General features: G+C 41.6%; 1 protein-coding gene across 8 annotated transcripts in view; it reads left to right on the forward strand.

Moving 5' to 3' along the window:
- TESK2 (testis associated actin remodelling kinase 2) overlaps positions 1-22,569 on the forward strand; it is a 152,335-nt gene that overhangs the window by 106,579 nt on the left and 23,187 nt on the right. For all 8 annotated transcript variants that reach the window (XM_077971782.1, XM_077971731.1, XM_028843039.2 and 5 more), the window contains one exon: positions 4,280-4,328. In XM_077971782.1, coding sequence (XP_077827908.1) covers positions 4,280-4,328 — 49 coding nt within the window. The remainder of the gene's footprint in view (positions 1-4,279; positions 4,329-22,569) is intronic.

Below are 22,569 nucleotides of genomic sequence, written 5' to 3' on the forward strand. Positions count from 1 at the left end.
TATTTTGTGTTTTTTGTAAAGATCCTATTTTGCCATATTCCCCAGGCTGGTCTCAATCTCCTGGGCTCAAGAGATCTGCCCGCCTTGGCCTCCCAAAGTGCCAGGATTACAGGTGTGAGCCACTGTGCCTGGTGGAGGAATTTTTTTTTTCTTTTTTGAGACGGAGTCTTGCTCTGTCGCCCAGGCTGGAGTGCTGTGGCGCAATCTCGGCTCACTGCAAGCTCCGCCTCCCAGTTTCACGCCATTCTCCTGCCTCAGCCTCCAGAGTAGCTGGGACTACAGGCTCCCGCCACCACGCCTGGCTACTTTTTTGTATTTTTAGTAGAGACGGAGTTTCACCGTGTTAGCCAGGATGGTCTCGATCTCTTGACCTTGTGATCCGCCCGCCTCAGCCTCCCAAAGTGCTGGGATTACAGGCGTGAGCCACCGCGCCTGGCCAGAAGAATGTTTTAAGATGAGGGAAATTTAAGTATATATTTGTAGGCTAGGATCATAGAACCCAGAGGAAAAGGACAGATGGGTGAAAAATAAGGCTCATGGGAAAATGTGAGGTTTCAAAGATAAGTTGGAGTGGATCATGGGAAGTTTTGATGTTATTCTGTAGGCAGAAGGGGACCATTGAAGAGTTATGAAGAGTGACATATTTTATGTTTTGCAAAGGTAACTCTCATAGCCATGTAAAGGATGATGTAATTTAGGATTGTTAATAATGATAAAATAAAAACCATTTGAGCATACACTGGGCATTGCTAAACAGTATACTTGAAAATATCCCATTTAATTATAACAACCTTTTAAGGTAGTGTTATTTTTCTGTCCATTTTCATAGATGAGGAAATTGTGATTTATAAAGATTAGGTAACTTTCTTAATGTCTCCCAGGTGGAAATGGATAGATATCCCTGTGTTCTAGAGCAAGGGTCAATGCCTTAGTGTTTTCTATTGCTTACAATACCAGAAACTGGGCAATTTATAAAGAAGAGGAAACTATTTCTTACATTTATGGAGTCTGAGAAGTCTAGGGTTGAGGGGCCACATCTGGTGAGAGCCTTCTTGCTGGTGGGGACTCTCTGCAGTGTCCCGAAGTGGCTCAGGGCATCACTTGGCAAAGGGGCTGGGTATGCCAGCTCAGGTCTCTCTTCCTTTTTTTTTTTTTTTGTTGGAGACAGGTCTTACTCTGTCACCCAGGCTGGAGTACAGTGGCATGATCTCAGCTCACTGCAGCCTCAACTTCCTGGGCTCAAGTAGTCCTCCCACCTCAGCCTCCTGAGTAACTGAGACCACAAAAGTGTGCCACCACACCAAGCTAACATATGTATATGACAAGGTCTCAGGTCTCCCTATATTGCCCAGGCTAGTCTTGAACTCCTGGGTTCAAGCAACCCTCCTGCCTTGACCACTCAAAGTGTTGGGATTATATGCATGAGCCACTGTGCCCAGTCTCTTCCTCCTCTTATACAGCTACCAGACTGATTACTGCAATAATCCATTAATCCATGAATGGATTAGGCAGAGCCCTCATGACCCAATCACGTCTTAAAATCCATACCTCTCAATACTGCCACATTGGGAATTAAGTTTCACTATGAGTTTTGGAGTGAGCAAACATTCAAATCATTGTAGTCAGCAGACTTTTTCTATAAAGGGCTACATAGTGAATATTTTAGTCTTTACAAATCATACAGTCTCTGTCACAACTATTCAACTCTGCCATTGTAACATCAAAGAAGCCATAGATAATACCATGTCTATGCTCTAGTAAAACTTAATTGATAAAAACAGGTAGTTGGCCATAGTTAGCCAATGCCTGTTAGTACCCATCATAGTTTGGAAAGCCTTAATCAAGCAGGAAATGTAGCTTATCATATTTTAATTTAACTGTTTTTGTTTTGGTGGGATAATGGGAATAGAATTATTCCTAGGCAAGGATATCATTTAATCTCCGAGAAGCAGTCTTTCTGAAAGAGGCTGACTAGAAATAGCAGTTCATGTATACAATTTAACCACATTCTGCATAATTTATCTTTTTGTTATAATTGCCCTCCAACAGAATGACCCTAGAATGAAAGTTTTTATTTACTCTCTGTCCTTAATACTTTCAACATAGCAGCCATTCAATAAATAATTGTTGAATAAATTAATGGCATACCCTCATAATTCTAGTGATTGGGGAGTTGTATGAACATTTAGAGAAAAATGGCCTATCTTATTTTATTTTTATTATTAATTAATGTATTTATTTGTGAGACAGAGTTTCACTCTTGTTGCCCAGGCTGGAGTGCAATGGCATGATCTCGGCTCACTGCAACCTCCACCTCCTGGGTTCAAGTGATTTTCCTGCCTCAGTCTCCTGAGTAGCTGGGACTACAGGCGCCTGCCACCATGCCCAGCTAACTTTTGTATTTTTAGTAGAGACAGGGTTTCACCATGTTGGCCAGGGTGGTCTTGAACTCCTGACCTCAGGTGATCCACCCGCCTTGGACTCCCAAAGTGGTGGGATATTTCCATATTAGTTGAAATATGGAAGCAGCATGTTTTAAAAACTCTGCTGTGATATTACAGCCAACCAGGCATTCTCCTTTGTTTCTTCTCACTCAGCAATCATTTACTGAATTTGCTTACTCTTTGTTTAGTAGGTGGTGTTAGGTTCTGTGAACACAGGGAAGAATATGACATAGACCCTGTCTTCCTGGAATTTATGGTCCTTTCTAACACAGTCACTGCTGTGCCTTGCACTCTGCTTGTAGTCAGTCTCTTCCCATTTCTTTGCTCTTCTAAACTAGAACTTACTTGGGACTTGGGTATTATTAATGGCTTTAAGACATTTATCTTCCCCTACTTCGTGATCATTATCAGTTATACTCATTGATTTATGGTTTTTATTTAAAAATCATTTATACATATATAAATATAACCTATTGGTTGAGAAAAACTTCAAATATCACTGAAGTATGTAAACTAAAAAGAAATTAGTGACTTGTGTGTGTATCTGTGTGTAAGCATGTAGTCAGGTAATGGCAGAGCTGAAACCAGCATCAAGCTTACTTCCAGTTGGGGCTTTTTCCATTATACCATGCTATTTTCAAGGCTTACTACTCTCCTTCTTCCACCATTGCTTTTTACCACCAGGTCTTGCTACAACCAGATATTTCATGGTAAATTTAGAAATTTATCAGCCTGTCATCTTAATCAAGAGTAAGAGTCTTATGCTAGATCTTATGCAAAGGCATGAGAATGATATAATGAACCTTGAGGACCTGGGGGGAAAGGTTGGGAGAGGGACGAGGGATAGAAAACTACATATGGGGCCGGGCACGGTGGCTCATGTCTATAATCCCATCACTTTGGGAGGCCAAGGCGGGTGGATCACAAGGTCAAGAGATTGAGACCATCCTGGCCAACATGGTGAAACCCCGTCTCTACTAAAAATACAAAAATTAGCTGGGCGTGGTGGCATGTGCCTGTAGTCCCAGCTACTCTGGAGGCTGAGGCAGGAGAATTGCTTGAACCCGGGAGGCGGAGGTTGTAGTGAGCCAAGATCGTGCCACTGTACTCCAGCCTGGCAACAGAACGAGACTCCGTCTCAAAAAAGAGCAACAACAAAAAAAACTACATATGGGGTACAGTGTACAATGCTCAGATGACAGGTGTTCCAAAATCCCAGAAATCACCTGTAAAAAAACTTATCCATATAACCAAAAACCACCTGTACCTCAAAAACTCTTGAAATAATTTTTTTAAAAAAAGATTAAGAGTCTACAGGGCTGTACAGGATAGCAGAGAGCTTCACAGGTTCTTTTCTCCTCTCCTCCCCCTCCCCTTCCCTCCCCTCCTCTTTCCTTTCTTTTTTTTCTTTCTTTCTTTCTTTTCTAGCTATCTTTCCTTTTTTTTTTTTTCTCAGATGCAGTCTCCCTCTGTCACCCAGGCTGGAGTAGTGCAATCTTGGCTAACTGCAACCTCTGCCTCCAAGGTTCAAGAGATTCTCCTGCCTCAGCCTCCTGAGTAGCTCGGACTACAGGCGCGTGCCACCACACCTGCCTAATTTTTGTATTTTTAGTAGAGATGGGATTTCACCATGTTGGCCAGGATGGTCTTGAACTCCTGACCTCAGGTGATCTGCACACCTCTGCCTCCCAAAGTGCTGGGATTACAGATGTAAGCCACTGTGCCCCACACCCCACAGGTTGTTTCTAATGCATGGATAACTAACCTAATTTCTCTATATGACATTTATGTTTGTGTCCTTTTCACTTGTTAAATAATTCTGTTTTGTTCTTTAGGTTCATGGGTGTGTGTGTTCATCAAGGACAATTGCATGCACTTACAGAGGTAAGACATCAGTAAGTGTTGAAGTAACGTATTTGCCTTAGTTTCAGCATTTATAGTTCCATAGTAAGTGTTGCTTGCATATGTAAACAAAATGTATGTGCATTTATGTTTATGCAAAAATGGCAGTGTTAATAATGCTTTCTTCTGTTGCCTGGGAACAATGGCAGTATTTCTTTATACATCTATGTATACTTTAAGTTCTGGGGTACATGTGCAGAATGGGCAGTATTTCTTAATATCCTTGTATTCCCTCATAATACTTGGTGAATACTCTGAGAATATGAGTGCTCAAGTATTAAAGTATTAAATTGGCTCTTGCTGCCTAGATATGACTCCCTCCTAAGCCAAGGGATGACAGCACTTGACTGCAAACTCTCTATGGCAACAAATTACCAGACCACCTGGTAATGTTTGGTGTCTGGATCTAGAATTCCACAGTCCCTGCTGTTATTTCCTGATTGCTCATATTACTTGTTGGAATCAGTTTATATCTTCATTCTCGTTTCATTTCCAGCCTCTGCTAGGCAGAATATGTGATAGTCATTATTCATCCTCTGAGGATCAGAGAACTCTCTTTAGAGCAAATTCAGGTGCCAAGTTATCAGCTGCAGACCTTGCTTGGGTGCTCCTTGGAAACACAGATTCCTGGAATCTTCTAGGTTTAATAGGTTTGTATAGGGCCTATTACATCTATGTTTTTAAAAGCTCCTCAGATTATTTCATGAACATCTAGATTTGAGAATCTGTGTTCTAGATTCTTTTCACATTCCTCCTTGAGAAGCAATTACCAAAGTACAAAGTGAAGAAACTTAGGAAGGAAAGTTGTTGAACAGAATTTGCAAGAGCGTTGGTTTTGTACTGGCTTGGTATCTGGTCTTAGTCCTTAATATCTTATGAAAGAGGATCCCATGTGCCTCAGTCTCTCTCTCTTCTCAGTTACTGAAGGCACTAGAATGTGGAATGTGTGCAGCTATGCCCTGTCTCTTAAATGGAAAGCCAAAGACAGCAGAATGGTGAAGAGGTTAAGAGCATGGCCTCTGAAGTCTTGATTGCATAGGTTTGAATCTCTCTGTATCTCAAAGTTTCCATCTGTATAATGGGAATAATAATAATTAATAATTATGCCTGCCCCAGGGAGTTTAGATAAAGAAGAGGACCAAGAGCTGAGCCCTTGAGTATTTAAATTTTAAATGTCTAGGGAAGGCGGGGTGCTATAGCTCACACCTGTAATTCCATTGCTTTGGGAGTCCGAGGTGAGAGGATTACCTGAGATCAGGATTTCAAGACCAACCTGGGCAAGGTAGTGAGACTCTATCTCTAAAAAAAAAATAAAAAAATAAAAAATTAGCTGGATGGGATGGCATGTACCTGTTGTCCTAGTTACTCAGGAGCCTGGGGCAGCAGGATCGCTTGAGCCCAAGAGTTTGAGGCTACAGGGAGCTGTGATTGTGCCACTGCACTTCAGCCTGGGCAACAGAGTGAGACCCTGTCTCTAGATAGATAGATAGATGCATACATACATACATACATACATACATACAGTGAGACCCTGTCTCCAGATAGATAGATAGATAGATAGATAGATAGATAGATAGATAGATAGATAGATGAATGAATGAAAGTCTGGGGAGAAGGGCAGACTGAGAAGGAGCAGTTAGTGAGGTAGGTAGAAAACCAGAAGAGCATGTTGGCCTGGAATGGAAAGGAAAGAGTTTCAAGGAGAGAGTATTAATTGCGGCAAATGCTGTTGATATAATGTTGACCTCACAAGGATGTTGTGAGGATGAAATATAAAATACTTATTTAGTACAGTGCCTGCCATATAGAAATTATTTAATACATGTTAACTCTTTTAACTTTTATTAACAGTGACTAGTCCCTCTTCTGAACTCTGAATTGTTAATATTTTTCATTTTGTACTTACTTTATACTGCTGTTAGTGTCATTAAATTAGACTTTTTACTGAAGTATAACGTATCAGAAAAAGTATACATATGAAAAGTACAGCTCACTAAATTTTTACAAATGAACACACGCATAACCAGCACCCCAGATCAAGAAACATTTCCTATGTAGTTCTTTTCTTGAAAGTGAGTCTATAAATTCTTCAAAGATAAAGTTCTTACCTTCCTTCTATCTACCAGAGTTCTGACGCTAATAAGCGTAAAAGTATTTGTTGCATTCCCTGCATATGTGATTGTTCTCTGAAATGTGAATTCATTGAAAGGGCTGGTGTGTTAGTTTTGCTGACAGAGAAGAACATCCTTTAAAATCTGTGTTAAGTTGCATGTTTTAAAGCAGGATGTGGTGGAAATGACAGTAATGGATGATCATAATGCAATATTCTCTTGGCCATGTTGTACTTAATCTGCTGCTTGCTAGCTTGTTTATAGCCATATACAACATACAATGTGTACTTTATGAAAGAGTATTTATTGCCAGTCTTTCCAGAAGCATTAATGAGATTTTGACATAGCTTATGATATTAGTAATTTTTAATATGATGTTAATAGACTGATGGTGATGAAGCCCAAATAGCCAAATGCTCTTGGTTATTTTTAGAAAGGGATCAGCAAAGGCCTTGATGGCATAGGTCTTTGGAGACTTCTAGGTTTAATTGCCTTATAATTTGACTTGGCAGCACAACTATATGGTAAGGATCATAAAAAAGAAATTATTAATAATATCTAGCACAGTCCTTGAAACTTAGATGGCATTCAGTAAATACTTTTCAGTTGGTGGAATGCTTGTCCTCCAAAGTAATGTGAGTACCATTCCTCATTTCTCTTCACAATTTATTTGTCAATAATTACAGTAGACAAGCATAGCACTCATTAATACCTATAAAACACTGACATTATTTGGAAGAATATTTCTCATATACATTAGTGATATGGACTTTCCTGGGCTTGAACCATTTCCATGAGTCTTCTTTGTAATTGTAGACATTAATTGAACTTGGAACAGTCCGACAGTTAGGTTTTTATTTTGTTTTTGTTTTTAACCTACCTGTAGTAAGGATAGACTCAAGATTTTTTTTTTTGAGATGGAGTTTCGCTTTTGTTGCCCCGGCTGGAGTGCAATGGCCGGATCTCAGCTCACCGCAATCCATCTCCCGGGTTCAAGCAATTCTCCTGCCTCAGCCTCCTGAGTAGTCGGGATTACAGGCATGTGCCACCATGACTGGCTAATTTTGTATTTTTAGTAGAGACGGGGTTTCTCCATGTTGGTCACTTTGGTCTTGAACTCCTGACCTCAGGTGATCCGCCTGCATCGGCCTCCCAAAGTGCTGGGATTACAGGCATGAGCCACTGCGCCCGGCCAGCTGAATCAAGTTTTTAAGCAAACTAGTATTTGTTAAAGTGAAAGCGTAGGCTGGGCATGGTAGTTCATGCCTGTAGTCCCAACACTCCCAGAGGCCAACGTGGACAGATCGCTTGAGCTCAGGAATTTGAGACCAGCCTGGGCAACATGGCAAAAGCCTGTCTCTACAAAAAATACAAAAATTAGTCAGTTGTGGTAGCATGCACCTGTAGTCCCAGCTATTGGAGAGGCTGAGGTAGGAGGATCATCTGAGCCTAGCAGGTTGAGGCTGCAGTGAACCATAATTGCACTACTATATTCCAGCCTTGGTGACAGAGCAAGACCCTGTCTCAAAAAATATATAGTGAAAACAGTTTGGTGAAAGGTCACATGAAACCTTTTAATTTTAATGAGTTGAAATAAGAATCTGTATTGAGGCTGGGTGCAGTGGCTCATGCCTATAATTCCAACACTTTTAGGAGGTGGAGGCAGAAGGATTGCTTGAGGCCATGATTTTGAAACCAGCGTTGGCAAGGTAGTGAGACCCAGACTCTATAAAAAATTTAAAAATTGGCCAGATGTGGTGATACACACCTATAGTCTCAGCTACTTGGGAGGCTGAGACAGGATGATTGCTTGAGCCCAGGAGGTTGAAGGTTGACAGTGCAATGAGCCATGATTTTACCACTGCACTCCAGCCTGAGCAACAGAGAGAGACCTCTAAAAAAAAGAATAGGAATGTACCATAAGTATGTCTTTCATTCTGTCTTTCTTTCATAAGACCTAACCATGTCTTTCACTTAGTCACAAGTATCAGGGAAGTGTAAATCTTTGGTTTTTTTAGACAGAAAATATAATTCTGTGTATTGGTTAGCTGTTGCCCTCCAACCACAAAACCTCAAAAGCATACAATAAATGTTTATTTCTCATACATTTCCAGGGTTAGCTGAACTGAGTGGGGCTAGATTGGGCAGTTGTGCTGATCTCACTTAGGCTCACTCATGCATCTGCAGGTCAGCTGGTGGTCTGCTCTATGCTGGGATTTGCTGGGAGAGCTTTGCTCTAGCTCATCCTTCTGGGGCCAGTGGGCTAGACTCGACTTGTCCTTTTTAAGATGATACCAGAATAGCAAGAATATGCCAGTCCATTTGCAAAACTGCTTTTCATGACTCTCCTTTTGTTCAGATTTGCTTGGTCAACATCCCATTGGACAAAGCAAGTCACATGCTTGAGTCCAGGGGTAGGAAATATGCTCTGCCCTTATCAAGAGTATGCTGCAATTATCAAGAGTATGCTGCAAAGTTATGTGTCATAAGGTACAGATTCAGTAGGAGGTGAAGAATTGGAACCCTTGACAATCACCCATGCCCTATAAATATCCCAGTCAGCAGATCATAAGTATTTGTGTTTTCTGCCCCATTGGTGGGTGAAGAATTTCTCCCATTTCTTAAACTGTAACAACTATTAGTTATTAAACTCCCACTATGGGCAGAATTCTATGGTTGATACTTTATATTAACTATAATTCTCACAATGCTATAATCTTATTTCTTCCTTTTTGTGGATGAGAAAACTAAAACTTTAGAGAAATTAAGTTACTTCCCCAAAGTAGGATTGCATCCAGGTTCATCTGACTTCAAAGTCTATTTCTATTACAACATCCTGTGCTTAACTGATTTTTATATTCCCCGCAGTGCTAAGCACAAGATCTTATATGTGTAGCATGCATAGTGTTTGTAGAATTCAATTCACTTTTTATGTATTCTGGGTTATTTGGAAAAGATACTTCCTTCCTGGTCATTGGGTATATTAGAATATGTTTGGGAGCAAGTAACAGAAAAAAGTTAAATGGCCTTTAAACAACAAAAGGACTCATATAACTGGAATTTTAGCAGTTTATTAGATTAAGTATTGATATAATTCAGTGGTTAAATTGATGTTGTCCAGAGACCTTATTCTCTTTGCCCTGTCTTTATGTTGTCAATTTCATCCTAAAATAAAGATGTCTGTCACTCATAATCAAAAAGTAGCTGCCAAAAACTTACATGGTATATGTTTTCTCTTCTATATCCAAGATGAGTGGGAGGTTGGGATAGAGAGGAGAGAGAGAGAGAAAAAGAGAGGAGAGAAAGAGATGCCTCTGGATAGATTGTGTGTCATTTCAAAGCGCTTTTTCCTTTTAATATTGTTAAGAAAGGCACAGAGAAGGAAATACCATCACATCAAGCCATTTGGGAACCTGTTAGTGCAGAACCTCTCAGTGACTAGAAGACTGGGGAATTGGGTAAGGTATATGGTTGTGGAGAGGGATCACAAATGGCAGTACTCTCTGATCAGGGGAGTCAGCATTTGAATTACTTGGTGAGCAGGATGTTTTGGGTGTCTCTCTTGCCTTTTCTGCCATGAAGACGACTATCTGGCCAGGTGCAGTGGCTCATGCCTGTAATCCCAGCACTTTGGGAGGCCAAGGCAGGTGGATCACTTGAGGCCAGGAGTTTGAGACCAGCCTGGCCAACATGGTGAAACAAAAAATACAAAAATTATTTTTTGTATTTTTGTCTCTACAAAAAATACAGAAATTAGCCAGGCGTGGGTGGCACATGCCCATGGTCCCGGTTACTCCAGAGGCTGAAGCAGGAGAATCGCTTGAACCTGGGAGGTGGAGGTTGCAGTGAGCCAAGATCATGCCACTACACTCTAGCCAACAGAGCTGTAGGAAACAGAGCGAGACTCCTGTCTGAAAAAAAATAATAATAAAATAAATAAACTATTCTTATTTTCTTCTGTGGCAATGAGAACCACTGAGCCAATTCTGCAGTTGCAGAATACTCCTTGGCCTAGTCGAGGTGATTCGGTCTTTTTACAACAGAGCCACCTCAATCGAGCAGATGTTTGGTACTGAAAGAAATGCTTTTAGCTAAAGGCTATTGCAGTTTTTTATTCACATAGCCCTGATCCTGCTGTCACTCCCTATTCCCACACAACCATACATCTTCTTTCTTTATTAAGAGTATTAACCGGGCGCGGTGGCTCACGCCTGTAATCCCAGCACTTTGGGAGGCCAAGGCGGGCGGATCACAAGGTTAGGAGATGGAGACCATTCTGGCTAACATGGTGAAACCCCGTCTCTACTAAAAAAAAAAATACGAAAAATCAGCCGGGTATGGTGGTGGGCGTCTGTAGTCCCAGCTACTCAGGAGGCTGAGGCAGGAGAATGGTGTGAACCTGGGAGGCGGAGCTTGCAGTGAGCCGAGATTGCGCCACTGTACTCCAGCCTGGGTGACAGAGAGAGACTCCGTTTCAAAAAAAAAAAGAGTATTAGTGACTTTGGAAATTTCTTGTTTATGCGGGTTGATATGTATTGCTTCTGAGTTGCTTTTGTCAGACTTATAAGAAGCCTTATATAATCAGACATGCATTATTTATGAGTTTATAAACTCATAGTTAAATGAGTTTAATATTTATGAGTTAAACTCATAAATAATGCATGAGTACCAGTGAGCCACTATGCCTGGCCCTTATCATTATTAGAATCCTTGTTCTCAGCCAGGTGTGGTGGCTCTCACCTGTAATCCCAGCACTTTGGGAGGCCGAGGTGGGCAGATTACCTGAGGTCAGGAGTTCAAGACCAGCCTGGCCAACATGGTGAAACCCTGTCTCTACTAAAAATACAAAAATTAGCTGGGTGTGGTGGCACATGCCTGTAATACCAGCTACTCAGGAGGCTAAGGCAGGAGAATCACCTGAGCCTGGGAGGCGGAGGTTGCAGTGAGCCGAGATTGTGCCACTGCACTCCAGCCTGGCCAACAGAGTGAGACTCTGTCTCAAAAAAAAAAAAAAAAAAAAAATCCTTGTTCTCCCGTTAGAATCCTTTGTACTTTGGGATTAGTTTTGATTTTTTTCTCATCACTTAAATTTAATCGGCCCCCAGTCTTATCCTCTTTTCTTCTTTGTGATATCTTTCTGATTATTCTTCTTTCTCTTCATTCCAAGACTATAATATTATTCCATGCCTCAATTCCTATAAATACTTTTTTTTTGTTTTGTTTTCTCTTAAGAGTCAAGGTTTTGCTGCTCTGTCACCTAAGATGGAATACAGTGGCACCATCATAGCTCACTGCAGCCTCAAACCCTTGGGCTCAAATGATCCTCCTGTCTCAGCCTCCCCATTAGCTGGAACTACAGGTGCATGCCACCACACCCAGCTAATTTTTACATTTTTTGTAGGATGGAGTCTCACTATATCACCCAGGCTGGTCTCGAACTCCTGACCTTAACAGATCCTCCCACCTGGGCCTCCCAAAATGCTGGGATTACAGGTGTGAGCTATCACACCTGACCTCTTTTCTTCATTTTGACATACTACTATCTGAATAATAGTCATCAAGCACACTTGATAATGTGATGCTTCTGTCTAAAAAATTCTCTCTGATCTTGTTTGATAATATGAATCCCTCCTTTAGTTACATGGGTCTTTTTGCTCTCTTTTATACATTCTGGCTTTGGGTATCCCTTCCAGGACTAGGAATGTCCTTATCTCTCTTATCTCCAAGCTGTGTCAAATCCCAGGTTCTCTAATTGGAACTAAGTCTCCTAGATAGGGCCTATAGTAATACCCTGTGTGGCTGGGTCCATAGTACATGCTTAGTGTGTGTTTGTAGTTGATGGTCTAGTGTAGACCCAGCTCTAAGAAAGCTGAATTAGTCCTAGTGGAAAGAGCCAGAAATCAAAAATAGTGTGAAGGGAGGCACAGTGGCTCACACCTGTAATCCTAGCACTTTGGGAGGCCAAGGCAGATGGATCACTTGAGGTCAGGAGTTCAAGACCAGCCTGGCCAACATGGTGAAACCCTGTCTCTACTCAAAATACAAAAAAAAAAAAAAAAAAAAAAAAATAGCCATACATGGTGGCGGGGGCCTGTAATCCCAGCTACTTGAGAGGCTGAGGCAGGAGAATTGCTTCAACCCTGGAGGCAGAGGCTACAGAGCCGAGATCACACCACTATACTCTAGCCTGGATTACAGAGTAAGACTCTGTCTCAAAAAAAAAAAAAAAAAAAAGAGAGAGAGAGAAAGAAATGTCACATCTCAAATCCTTTCATAATTAGAAGTTTATTTCACTTAAACTTCTATGTGCAAAAAATATTTCTACAAATACAGTTTGACATATACTTTGCTTTTGGAAAAAGTAATTTTTATTTAATTTTTTTGCTTTGCTCTTTTAGTAATAAAAAACTCTCAAACTGCGGTACATTTCTGTTCTTATTTTTAGTAACTCCCTGTGACATTTGAGAAACAAGAATTTGAGGTTGGCAAGCTAGCCCACAAATAATAGAAGAGTTTATTTAGTTTACTTTATCCTTAAAACAGTTTTTCTCTGACTTGCTTGCTTGCTTTTGGCTCATTTATTCATCCAAAAGATATTTATTTGGCTCCTACCATGTCTGGCACTATTCCAGGTACTGGGAATATAATAATGAACAAATAAAAATCCCTGTCCCACATTTAATTTTTTTCTTTTAAGTTTAACTTTATTTTATTTTATTTATTTTTGGTAGTGAGAGGGTCTTGTTATGTTGCCCAGGCTGGTCCTGGGCTCAAGTGATCCTCCCATCTTGGCCTCTCAAAGCACTGGGACTACAGGCATGAGCCACTGTACCCAGCTGGAATTTATATTTTAATCAGCAGGGGGTGGGCAGAGGAGTTAAACTAAACAAGGAAACAAATTGTAGTATATATGATGTTAAGTGCTAGGTGGTTTACAATTTTCTTTTTCTTTTTTTTTTTTTTTTGAGACGGAGTCTCGCTCTGCTGCCCAGGCTGGAGTGCAGTGGCGCGATCTCAGCTCACTGCAACCTCTGCCTCCCAGGTTCAAGCAATTCTCCTGCCTTAGCCTCCCAAGTAGCTGGGATTACAGGGACTCACCACCAGGCCCGGCTATTTTTTGTATTTTTAGTAGAGACAAGGTTTCACCATGTTGGTCAGGCTGGTCTCGAACTCCTGACCTCGTGATCCGCCCATCTCGGCCTCCCAAAGTGCTGGGATTACAGGCATGAGCCACCGCGCCCGGCAGAAGATTACAATTTTCAACATGTAGACAGGGAAGGCATCACAAAAGAGGCTAAAATTTAAGAAGGTGGGCCGGGTGTGGTGGCTCACACACACAAAAAAAATTTAAGAAGGTGAAGAAACTAACTGTGTGGATATGAAAGTGTTGTAGGTAGTTGGAATAGTATGTGCAAAGGCATGGAGACAGAAGTGTGCCTGGTCCGGTTGAATAACTCCAAGGTGGGTGATGTGACTGCAGTGGAGAGCTTGAGGAAAACAGTAGTAGATGGAGTCAGAGAGGAAACACTGGCTAGATCAGAGTCTCATATATACTGCTGTAAGAACTTTAGATTTTACTCAGGATGAATTGTGAAGTCTTTTGAGGTTTTTGTGACATTCTTTAATGGGATCATCCTGGCTACTGTTTGGTGAATGACTGAAAAAAGAGAAAGGATGAAAGCAGGAAAACCAGTTAAGAGACTGTTACAATAAAGTCTGTGCAATAGATAAAGGCTACAAAAAAGGTGAGAGTTGATGGTAATGGACCAGAATGATAGCAGTGGAGCTGGGAATTCTGGATCCATTTTGAAAGTAGAAGAAAAGCAAAAAAATAGGCTTTCCTGATGCATTGGCTGTGGGGTATGAGAGGATGAGAGAAGTCAAGGATAACTCTGAGGTTTTTGGCCTGAACACCTAAAAAATAGAGTTGCCATTAATGGAGATGGGGAAGACTATAGGAGGTACACAATGGGAGATGACCAAGAGGTCATTTTTGAATAGGTTCAGTTTGAGATATTTATTGAACATTCGAGTTGAGATATCTTCATAGAGTACTGGTGTCTGAAGGAGTACTCTGAGTGATACCTTCCTTGTTCATACCCTGTTTATCAACATTTTATTAGAGAGTGTTTCATTGATTTGGAAGGAGGCATTTTTCAACTGCTGTATTATCTCCTGAGTAACAAAAATAAAAAAAATCATTAAGTGATTTTTCATAGTAAATGTTTTCTATGTGCCAGGGTCTGCTAAGCTTTTTTTTTCTCCCTCTCAATATATATTATTTAATTAGCATGCAATCCTATGAAATAGGTAATATTTTTCCCATTTTACAGATGACAAATCTGAGGCTCAGAAAGAGATTAAGTTAGCTAAGGTCTCGTAGCTGAGCTAGGATTTAAATCAAATTTTGGCTGACTATAATCCTGTACTTACAGGTTTATAGATTTTGAGCTCCTTGGGCTTGGCTATTGTTCACTGCTGAATTGTCAGTAACTGGAGCATAAAGGCATGCAATAAATATTTGTTGGGTAAATGGAAAATGGATAAATGAGTACTCCTCCCCAACACTTGAGCTTTTAACAGTAAACTGTTAGCTGCAAAGATATCTGCCTCTTTCAAGGTCGTTTTGGCCATCCATTTGATGAATCTCTTTACAGCATTGGTAGTATGAGGACAGCAGAAGGATTTAGAAAGTTCTTCAGAGGATTTCTAGCTAATCTTTCTCCTAATCCCCTCATGATTGTTAAACTAGTGCGACAGTTGAATTCACAGAGTTCTTTTTGAGTTTAGGCTAGATGTGTTTCTAATAGATTTGCCAAGTGTAATTTTCCTAACTCGATAAGTGGTATCATTCCCAGGAGTTGGTTCTATGTTGGCTCCTGGGAGCTGTTCCAACTTTGGAATCTGCAGCAAGTAGGACCATGGAAGGAGGGTGTCCCGATATACCTCTCACACATTGCTACTACTCAGGGGCAGTTCTGCATCCCTGTGCCTGATACATAATCACTGTCTACACTTTCTGTATTTACTTTCTTTTTCTCTTTATGTGGTTTTTTCTTGTTATCCTGGTCACCATTATTTGCTTAGATAATAAATTCTTAGATCAGTGGTTTCCAGAGTCAATCATAGGCATTTATTTCCTTACTTGCTCATTTTAGCTCATTTCAATGCAATTGCTTGTGTCTGTTTCCTACTTAACAAATAATTATTAAGCAGGTACTGTGTCAAGGGCTAGTTTAGTGAACTTCAAAAAATGAGAAGCTGTTCTATGATAGTGGCAGAATGATTGTGTAAAATCTTCTGTAATACTAGGCACAAGTGGCTGCTCAATAAATGTTTGTTAAATGAATTAATAACTTGCAAAAGTATTAATACAGTGCTTGGCTCTTCTACAAATGATAGTTTCCTTTTCCTTTCTCCCTAATCTATCCCTTTTCCAAATCTTATCAATCACCATGTACTGTTCATCTCACCTCTTTACTATCTTGAACTATTTATCTTACACCATTCCTTCTGCCATCATCATCTCTTGCCATAACCTTTTAACTAGTCTCTCTGTCAGTCTTGTTTCACACTTTAAATCTATAGTCTATATTGCCAACTGGAGTGGTCCTGAAATACAAATCTTTGTTTGTTTTGAATCATCTTATCCATTTTTAAGTATGTAGTTCAGTAGTTAGTATTATGTTCACATTGTTGTGCAACAGATCTCCAGACCTTTTTATTTTCTTTTTTTGAAACGGAGTTTCGCTCTTGCTGCCCAGGCTGGAGTGCAATGGCGCGATCTTGGCTCACCGCAACCTCCGCCTCCCAGGTTCAAGCAATTCTTCTGCCTCAGCCTCCCAAGTAGCTGGGTTTACAGGCATGCACCACAACGCCCAACTAATTTTGTATTTTTAGTAGAGATAGGGTTTCTCCATGTTGAGGCTGGTCTCGAACTCCTGACCTCAGGTGATCCTCCCGCCTCGACCTCCCAAGGTGCTGGAATTACAGGCATGAGCCACCACGCCTGGCCTTTTTTTCTTTTTTTTAAAGAAAGAAGCAGAGTCTTGCTCTGTTGCCCAGGCTGGAGTTCATAGTATATTACAGCCGCAAATTCTCGGGCTCAAGCAGTCCTCCTGCCTTAGCCTCCCACGTAACAGGGACAGTAGCTACTGTACCAGGCCAGATCTTGTTTTGTTGTTGTGGTTGTTGTTGTTGTTGAGACAGAGTCTCACTCTGTCACCCAGGCTGGAGTGCAGTGGACGATCTTGGCTCACTGCAACCTCTGCCTCCTGGGTTCAAGCGATTCTCCTGCCTCAGCCTCCCGAGTAGCTGGCATTACAGGCATGCACCACCACACCCGGCTAATTTTTTGTATTTTGTAGTGGAAACAGGGTTTCACATGTTGCCCAGGCTGGTCTTGAACTCCTGAGCTCAGGTGATCTGCCCGCCTCGGCCTCCCAAAGTGCTGGGATTACAGGCATGAGCCACTGCGTCCGGCTGCCAGATCTTTTTCATCTTTTTTCAATTGTTATTGTTTCAAAAATAAGATGGGTCTCACTCTATCACCCAGGCTGGAATGCAGTGGAGTGATCATGGCTTACTGCAGTCTTCATTTCCCAAGCTCAAGTGATCCTCCTGTCTCAGCCTTTCAAGTAGCTGGTACTACAGGCATGTGCCACCACATCTGGCTAATTTTTTATTTTTTGTAGATATGAGGTCTCGCTGTGTTGCCCAGGCTGGTCTCAAACTCCTGGGTTCAAGCAATCCTCCCACCTTGTTCTAAAGTGCTGGGAGTATAGAAGTGAGCCACTATGGCTGGCCTTTTTCATCTTGTGAAACAAACTCTATACCCATTAAACAACGACTGCTCATTTCTCCCTCTTCCCAGCTCCTGGTAACAACCATTCTATTTTCTTTTTTACTTTTGAGACAGGGTCTCGCTGTTACCCAGGCACCCAGGCTGGAGTGCCGTGGTGTGATCTCGGCTGCCTGCAACCTCCACCTCCCAGGCTCAAGCGATTCTCCCACCTCAGCCTCCCAAGTAGCTGGGACTACAGCCGTGCATCACCATGCCCAGCTAATTTTTTTTTTTTTTTTTGTATTTTTTGTAGAGATGGGGTTTCATCATGTTGCCCAGGCTAGTCTCGAACTCCTGAGCTCAGGCAATTCGCCCACCTCAGCCTCCTAAAGTGCTGGGATTTACAGGCATGAGCCACTGCACCCAGCCTATACTTTCAGTTTCTATGAATTTGACTAATTGTGATACCTCATATAAGTGGAATCATATGGTATTTGTCTTTTGGGGATCGCATTATTTCACTTACCATAATATCCACAAGGTTCATCTATGTTGTTGCATGTGATAGTATTTTCTTGCTTTTTATGGCTGCATAAATATTTTATTGTACGTATATACCATACTTTGTTTATCCATTCATGGGTCAATGAACATTTGTGTTGCTTTCACCTCTTGGCTAGTGTAAATTATGCTGCTATGAACATGGGTATGCAAATATCTCTTTGAAACCCTACTTTCCAGACTTTTGGGTACATACCCAGAAGTAGGATTGCTGGACTGTATAGTAGTTCTATTTTTAACTTTTTGAGGAACTGCTATATTTTTTTTCTGCAGTTGCACCATTTTACAATCTCACTGACGGTGCATAAGGGTTCCAGTTTCTCCACATCCTCACCAATACTTGTTATTTTCTTTTTTTCTTTTTTTTTGATAGTAGCTATCTTAATGGATGTGAGGTGATATCTCATTGTGGTTTGATTTGCATTTCTCATTTGTTGCAAAGACTGTCCTTTCCCAATTGATAGGTGTTTATTTCTGTGCTCTCTATTCCATTACATTGGTCTATATGTCTGTTTTTATGCCAGTATCATTTTGTTTCTCCCTGAAAAAACCCTTCTATGGCTCCTCATTGTCCTCAGGGTAAAGTCAAAACTGATCTTGCTACTGCTTATCTCTGTGGCCTCACTGCTCACTTCTCTTGCCTCTCTGCTCCTGTCTCAACTGGGCGCTACAGCTGTACTGAACTTCTTTCAGTTCCACAAATGGAACATGACCCTTTCCACCTTTGGAGCTCTGCACCAGATTTTTTCTTTGCCCAGAACACACCTCTTCATCGCCCCGGCCCAACCAATTCTGCAGGCCCCAGCTTAGAATTCATCTTCTCTGGGAAGCCTTGTCTGATCTTCCAAGATTAGTTTGGTACCCCTCCTATGTGCTCCCATAATACAATAGAATTTATCTTTGATTTCAGCTGACTGTTCATATGTGTAGATTATAAATTCCTTGAGGGCAGGGATTGTTTTATTTACATTGACATCCTTTGGTTCCTAGCACAGTGCCTGACAAATGGTAGCTGCTTATCATATTTGTTGATTGAATAAATAAATTAACAATCAATGGCATTTCCTGGCTCAAAAACCTTCAGTGATTTCCTTATTGATTAAAGTCTTGGGTGAGATGCAAATATCTGTATTTAAAAATAAATAAATAAAGTTCTACAAATTATTTTGATTCACAGCTAGAGTTTAAAAATGGAATTCAGGATAAACTCAGCCTGATATTCTAGTCCTTTATACCCTACCATAATACTACTTTTCTCCTAGTTCTCCTCTTCTTTAACAAGTACTCTATAATTCAGGCAAACTGGATTTCTTATTGTGTGCTGAACATGGTCTGTGTTTTCCTGCCTCTTTATCCGTATTGTTTCTTCAACCTAGAATATACTCTTTCCCTCTGTCCCATATAAATTATCTTCCCTGGCTGGATGTGGTGGCTCACGCCTGTAATCCCATCTCTTTGGAAGGTCGACACAGGTGGATCATGAGGTCAGGAGTTTGAGACCAGCCTGGCCAACATGGTGAAACCCCATCTCTACTAAAAACACAAAAATTAGCTAGGTGTGGTGGTGCACACCTTTAATCCCAGCTACTGGGGAGGCTGAGGCAGGAGAATTGCTTGAACCCAGGAGGTGGAGGTTGCAGTGAGCCAAGATCTTGCCACTGCACTCCAGCCTGGGTGACAGAGCAAGACTCCATCTCAAAAAAAAAAAAAAAAAAATCATCTTTCCTTCAAGACCTGGCCTCAAAGTCCACTTATTTCCCCATAAAACCTTTCCTGATTATTTTTCTTGGCCACATCCTCTCTACCCGCCTCCACTGCCACCACTCATTTGATCATAATGTTTCCTTCCATTAATCTTCTCCTATATAGAATTTTTGTACTTTTGTTATTACACATTCTTTATTTTATTTTATTTATTTATTATTTATTTATTTATTTAGAGACAGAGTTTCACTTTTGTTGCCCAGGCTGGAGTGCAGTGGTGCAATCTCGGCTCACTGCAACCTCCACCTTCTGGTTTCAAGTGATTCTTCTGCCTCAGCCTCCCGAGTGCCTGGAATTACAGGCGCCTGCCACCATGCCCAGCTAATTTTGTTGTAGAGGCAGGGTTTCACAATATTGGCCAGGCTGGTCTCGAACTCTTGACCTCATGATCCGCCTGCCTCGGTCTCCCAAAGTGCTGGGATTACAGGCGTGAGCCACTGCAGTCAGCCCCATTCTTTCATTTATTAAAGCTTTTTTTGCTTTAGCTTCTCTACATGAGTGTACACTCCTAGGGTAGAAGAAACCCAGGCTTTGAGGTCGCAAGGCTTGGATGCAAATCCAGGCTGTACTATTTACTAGCTGAATAATCATAGGCAAGTTATGTAAATTCTCTGGGCCGGCCTAGTGGCTCACACCCATAATCCCAGCACTTTGGGAGGCCAAGGCAGATGGGTCACTTGAGGTCAGGAGTTTGAGACCAGCCTGACCAACATGGTGAAACTCCATCTCTACTAAAAATACAAAGTTAGCCAGGCATGGTGGCACACACCTGTAATCCCAGCTACTTGGGAGGCTGAGGCAGGAGAATTGCTTGAAGCCAGGAGGTGGAGGTTGCAGTGAGCCAAGAAGGCGCCATTGCACTCCAGCCTGGGCAACAAGAGCAAAACTCCATCTCAAAAAACAAACAAACAACCAGCCAGGTTCGGTGGCTCATGCCTGTAATCTCAGCACTTTGGGAGGCCAAGGCGGGTGGATCACCTGAGGTCAGGAGTTCGAGACCAGCCTGACCACCAATGTGAAACCCCCATCTCTACTAAAAATACAAAAATTAGCTGGGCGTGGTGGCAGGTGCCTGTAGTCCCATATACTCAGGAGGCTGAGACAGGATAATTGCTTGAACCCAGAGGTAGAGGTTTCAGTGAGCTAAGACTGCATCACTACAGCCCAGCCTGGGCAATGGAGCAAGACTCCGTCTCAAAAAACAAACAAACAAACAAACAAAAACAAAAACAAACCCAAAAAAAACCAAAAATGAAAAATGACAAGAATGTTTCAAGATATTATAATAGTCAGGCCAGGTGAGGTGGCTCACGCCTGTAATCGCAGCACTTTGGGAGGCCAGCCTGGCCAATAAGGTGAAAACCATCTCTACTAAATATACAAAAAATTAGCCGGATGTGGTGGCGGGCGCCTGTAATCCCAGCTACTCAGAAGGCTGAGGCAGGATAATTGCTTGAACCCAGGAGGTGGAGGTTGCAGTGAGCCAAGATCGCACCATTGCACTCCAGCCTGGGCAACAAGAGTGAAACTCCATCTCAAAAAAAAAAAAAAAAAAAAGATATTACAATGGTCAGATGAGGTAACTATGAAAGTGCTCTGCCAGGTGTGGTGGCTCACGCCTGTAATCCCAGCACTTTGAGAGGCTGACTGAGGTGGGCAGATCACCTGAGGTCAGGAGTTCGAGCCCAGCCTGGCCAACATGGTGAAACCCTGTCTCTACTAAAAACACAAAAAATTAGCCAGGCATGGTGGCAGGCACCATCTCAAAAAAAAAAAAAAAAAAAAAAAAAAGAAGGAGAATGAGGAACCAAATGATGCCCAGTCTCTAGGTGGATGGCGATGCCATTTACTGAAATATAGAAAACTTGGTGGGTGCAGCTGGAATACTTCCTTCTTTCAGCTGTGTATGCATTACTTCGGAATTGGTTTTTTTGAACGTAACACTAATCAACATGGTCTCCTCAATGTAGAAGATCAGACTCAGTCTTGCCTGAGCCTTTGTCTGAGTAGACATTACTGAACATTTTATTTTATTTTATTTTATTTTATTTTATTTTATTTTATTTATTTTTGAGACAAGGTCTGGCTCTAATGCCCAGGCTGGGGTGCAGTGTTGCAATGTTGGCTCACTGCAACCTCTGCCTCCCCAGCTCAAGCCATCCTCCCACCTCAGCCTCCTGAGTAGCTGAGACTACAGGCATGCACTACTATGCCCGGCTAATTTTTGTATTTTTTGTAGAGACAAGGTTTTACCATGTTACCCAGGCTGGTCTCGAACTCGTGAGCTCAAGCAGTCTGCCCACCTTGGCCTTCAGAAGTGCTGGGATTACAGGCATGAGCCTCTGCGCCCAGCCAGCGTTATTAAATATTTGTTTTTGCATGATATTTATTGGAAAGTTCCTCTAAAAGCACATTTCTCTTTTATATCTTAAATTACATTTTAATGATTAAATTGGGGGGTGGGGCTTCCAATAAAAGAGGGAACTTAAAACCCACCTCCATTTATTTAAATGCACTTACTTATGCATTTGTTTGTTCAACAATTTCACTGAGTTTTACAAAGGGGCTTACAAAATTGAGCAGGACCTAGTTCCTGCCATAAATGTTATACTACAGTGTGATGTGTGATGAACAATAGTAGAAACATGTGCAGGATGCTAAAGTGGCACCAAGAGTGGGCTCAAACTCCTGGGCTGAAGCAATCCTCCCTCCTCAGCCTCCCAAAGTACTGGGATTACAGGCATGAGCCACTGTGCCCAGCCTAGCACAAAGAATGGGATGAAGTATCAAGGAATGCTTTCCATGAGTTCAGAAGGATGAATAAGTGGCTGGCCGTGGCGGCTCACACCTGTAATCCCAACACTTTGGGAGGCTGAAGCAGGCAGATCACTTGAGGTCAGGAGTTTGAGACCAGCTGGTCAACATGTTGAAACTCTGTCTCTGCTAAAAATACCAAAAATTAGATGGGTGTGGTGGTCCGTGCCTGTAATCCCAGTTACTCAGG

Source organism: Macaca mulatta, chromosome 1, assembly GCF_049350105.2.
Source record: "Macaca mulatta isolate MMU2019108-1 chromosome 1, T2T-MMU8v2.0, whole genome shotgun sequence".
Taxonomy (NCBI): domain Eukaryota; kingdom Metazoa; phylum Chordata; class Mammalia; order Primates; family Cercopithecidae; genus Macaca; species Macaca mulatta.